General features: G+C 40.0%; 1 protein-coding gene across 1 annotated transcript in view; it reads right to left on the bottom strand.

Annotated features, from left to right (window-relative positions):
• Positions 1-4,439, bottom strand: part of fer1l6 (fer-1 like family member 6) — a gene marked incomplete in the record, with an annotated part of 57,669 nt that overhangs the window by 14,472 nt on the left and 38,758 nt on the right. The window contains 5 exon segments of the mRNA XM_042214040.1: positions 3,139-3,237; positions 3,339-3,401; positions 3,507-3,614; positions 3,691-3,840; positions 3,948-4,082. Of these exon segments, the coding sequence (XP_042069974.1) occupies positions 3,139-3,237; positions 3,339-3,401; positions 3,507-3,614; positions 3,691-3,840; positions 3,948-4,082 (555 nt within the window).

Raw genomic sequence — 4,439 nt, forward strand, 5'->3', positions numbered from 1 at the left:
AAAGCGGATGAAGATGGATGGATGGATGGATGGATGTGCCTTTAACTCCTTGCTTAGTTGACAACAGGTTTGTTCAGCCTCTTTTGGATTCTGCTCCTCCAACCTCATCTCGTATCTTCTGTTTCTGAGCTACTTCAGCGTTAACCCTGAGTTTTCTGTACGAAAGGTTTCTAATAGTGTCTACTGTCTTTGTTTCCCTAATGAGCATCAGTAATAAATAAATAATATAGATTTTTAGACCCATCTTTATTGTGGCTGTGGTGTTCGTGGTCAGAGTTACATTACATAAAGCAGGGGTGGGCAACTCCAGGCCTCGAGTGCCGGTCTCCTGCAGGATTTAGACATTACCCTGGGTCAACACACCTGAATCAAATGATTAGTTATTTAAGAAACACAAGTATTTGTACTTCTTCTTAAGTACACTATGGCTTTAATTTTGCCCCCTCTGTTAATCAGTGAAGCCATGAGACATGAGCCTGAGACATGTCTTAGGTTTTAGAGATCTTAAACATTAGATTTTAGTTTTGGGAGGATGAGACATTTTTAGTGTAGTAAGCAGACTGTGTCTGGAAAAATGAAGCGATTATGAACAGATCCAGACAGCATGAGCTGGGAAATAAACTCTGGGCCTGATCCAATCTGAATCTGTCTAATTTGTTTTTTCTAAAAACACAACAATAAAAAGAAAACTCTTTAGAATAGAGGCTCCAAATTTAATCCTATTACTAAAAAATCTTATAATAATATTATTTTTAGTATTATTGTTATTATTAGCTATGTATCTGGCTACATTAAGGGCTACATATACAGCAGGGCATATTAGTCATACAGCCACATCATGTGGAAATAATCACAGATACCTGAGAACGTACGGTTACTCTGTAACCTTGGTTCTCTGAGTAACAGAGGCTTCACTCCTACATATTCCATATGTATGGGATAAGTGCAGATCAAATGATCACCGGTTTCAGGTCGCACAGCTGTTTTATAGGTAAGCTGTGGGCGTGGCCAGGCCAGCCAGAGTGTCTTAAAGAAGTATCCACATGCCAGGACCCAGGGGGGGGGTCCTACCCCATACATACGGAATATGTAACAGGGTGGAGGGATCTCGATATAACAGAGAATATGTTTAACCCTCTCAGGCTCAAATTAAACTTTTTGTTGCTAATGCACAACCAAGTCCTGCAGTGGTACTTCTGAGTAAAAAAAACTCATACATTATGTATGTGGGGTAATCAGGTTGCTAGTTTTTAACTGCTGCCTCGAGAGGGTTAATAAGAACATGTGGGTGTCTGCGGAAAACAAGTTGATTTCCATTTTGTATGAAATCTTGAATTTGTCCTGATGCAGTAAATGTGGAAAGTCTTGTGATTTCTAGGATGTTAGAATTTCAAAAAGCTGCAGCTATAAAACTTGAAAATGATCATGGATTCACTTGAAGACAGCTTGAACATGAATATATGACGGTTGATAACGGCTTGGTTGTTATGTTCTTAGATATGGGTAAATGTTCCTATGTATCAGTGTATATTGTCAGGCAGGCAGGATTGGACCTAAACGCTGAACTCGTAAACGGAAAACAAAACTTTATTAACAGAGAGGCAAAGGGCAATACGAAACTATACTGGGACAAACTAAAACTAACTCACAAGGAGGCACGGGTAAACCACGGGGAAATGCACACAACACCGAGGGACGACGCGACTCAGAAAAGAGGGAGATTCTGACATAAATACACAGAAGGTAATGAGGGATGTGGGAACACACGGCGAGCACAGCTGAGGACAATTACGCATAACGAGACAGGAAGGACACGGAACTGAAAATACTGACCCAGTACGTGGACCTTAAACGTAGCACAGGAAGAACACAGAGATGCAGAGAGAGAGGGCACAGAGATAACGGCTGGGGAAACATGGAATAAAACACGAGGGGAAACAAGGCGCAGGAACTCAGAGCTATATGAACACAGATACACAGAGGAAGATACAGGAGCAAAGACACGGGGAGACCTAATAACCAAAAGCTAAACATATCCACTTAGGGACAAGGACTGTAAACTAAACTAAAGGTGGACTCAACACAAAATGACAAAACACAAGAAAAACCGCTGGGGCATAAGACCCAGGATCGTGCCATATGTGTCGCATTTCCCTTTTAATTTTTGCAAGACTTTAAAGACTTTAAAGGGTCATGTGCTAAATAAAGAAATGTTGTGGAATTCTGTGATAGAAATTAAAAGTAGCCGTGACATCGAGTAGAACTAAGACTGAAAGTCTCAATGACTGCATGACAGGTCCTGAGATGGTTACGTATCACAAGTACAGTCAGTTGATTATTAAGTATTAATTCAGTTATATATTTTGTCCAAATATTTTGGAAAAAAAAAAGTTTATAACTACGACTACATTATTTGTTCTTGAGTAGTCGAGTGATTTTAGTACATTTCAGAGAAAAATGCCAGTCTCTAAAGAGCTGTTGATGGTTACTAAATGAAATAACTTTTTTACCAAATTGTGTTCTGATTTTAGAAAAAATGTTACAGAAAAAGTGTTTGCATGGTACAGGTGTGCACTCGAGACTTGGCTCCAAAACTTGGACCATGTGCCCTCTTTGTGAACGGAAATAACACGACTTGCTTCGAAATGAAGAATGAATCTGTCAGAAGTTAATTCTCCAGGATTCGGTAGAGGTCACAAACTTGACCTTCCAGCTGAGCTACTTTCTGACTGTGGCATTGGTAGCAGCACTTGGGTCTCACCTGTGTTTACCGTGAAGGTAGTAATACACGTTAAGTAATTACAGAGTTATTTAAAAAAAATTAAGTAAGCAGTGAGTAAAACAATATGATATTAAATGGACAGCAGTCAACCAGATCATGTTGTGTAGTAATGACGTCAAACAGTTTTGTATCTTGTGCTATATTTACTGATATAAACTGAGATACTATAACCCACACTACACTGTACTGTTTAAAATGGATCGAATTCCTAATTAGTTTACTGAATAATACTGAAAGTCTGAACTTCAATCACATCTTGATTATTTGAAAATCATTGATGCAAAATGAAAATCAGTAGCAGCCCTGGGTAATGGCTGGGCTCCAGTTTTAAAATGTTAGAGATCTGTTTGTCTTACCAGCTCGATGGCATCAACGAGTGTGGTGAAGTTTGGGTTGGACTTGTACTTCTGAATAACAGAAGAGCGTAACGTCTTACCAGCACACTCTATAATGACCTAGAGAAAGACAGATATTAATTAAGCATATTGTGATCCTGGACACCAGCATATCAGGTCCTAGAGAGAACACAGGTACATTGTAAAGATTGTGTTTGTACCTGTGGCCTATCCACAGACAGAAGTTGGACTTTCTTCAGTTCCCTCAGACCCCAGAATAATACCTATTGAAAAAATACAGTTTTTATATATTTATTTGGGGGGGTGAGAAAAAAGATAGGGTTACTAGTCTCAAATCCAAACACGTGCACACATTCATGTACTCAAACCTCTAGTCTGTAGGTGCTAAGGACAGGCCTGATATATGCAGGAACTGTGTAGATGCCTCCATCTTGTTCCTCTAAGTCTGGCAGACTCTGCTGTTCAGAGTGTGAGATCTACACAATCATAATAAGTCAGGAGTCACTCATGCAATATTATGATGGAGCATGTATGGTTATTTAAAAGACTGACCTGCAGCAATTCAAATGCAGCCAGCAATTCTCCCCCTGGCTGGCTGCCACAGTGCAGAGCGTTGTACTGGAGAGTTGGAGGTGTGTAGGGAGCAGAGGACAGACAGACCTCGGGCACTGCCACTGTGGTACCCAGATACTCAGCCTTTCCCTGCACACACCAGAGTGAGCTCAGAGAGGGGAGAGTCAGGCAGGAACATAGCTAAAAATAATAGTTCAAATAACTTGATTGAGTCTTTAATTTGAATTAGGGATTACCAGTGCGTCGTCATCATACACCTCTATGAGGATATGTGGTGGCTCTCGCTGGATATACTGCAAATCTCCACTCAGCAGCAGATGGCTCATTGGCAAACACTGATTCCATGTAGGACTGAGAGTCTGACTGATAATCTGACAACACAGTATCACCAAGCAAATCAGACTTGGACACGACCAGCTTGAAAGCAAATGAAAGCAGCAAATTCTGGAAGTCCAGGAAGGTCCAAGTTGGACCTTTATGGAACAGAACTGCTTTTCCAGCATATCCTCAAATGTTGAGTCAGACGGGGTACTTGAATTTGACATTTACAATTTGGCAGGGCACATTAACCTACACAGCAAATTCAAAAGTGTTAAATTTTTTGGTGTTAATAGTCTTCTTGCAAAAGTAGAGTTAATTTTACTCTAAGCAGAGTCACATTCTTTTAATGTAACTCTGAGGTGTAAAATGATAGTAGTTAAAATCGAGTGTTAAAAATGAGTGTTTCT

Source organism: Haplochromis burtoni, unplaced genomic scaffold (assembly GCF_018398535.1).
Source record: "Haplochromis burtoni strain Fernald_Lab_line unplaced genomic scaffold, NCSU_Asbu1 Contig_511, whole genome shotgun sequence".
In the NCBI taxonomy this organism is placed as follows: domain Eukaryota; kingdom Metazoa; phylum Chordata; class Actinopteri; order Cichliformes; family Cichlidae; genus Haplochromis; species Haplochromis burtoni.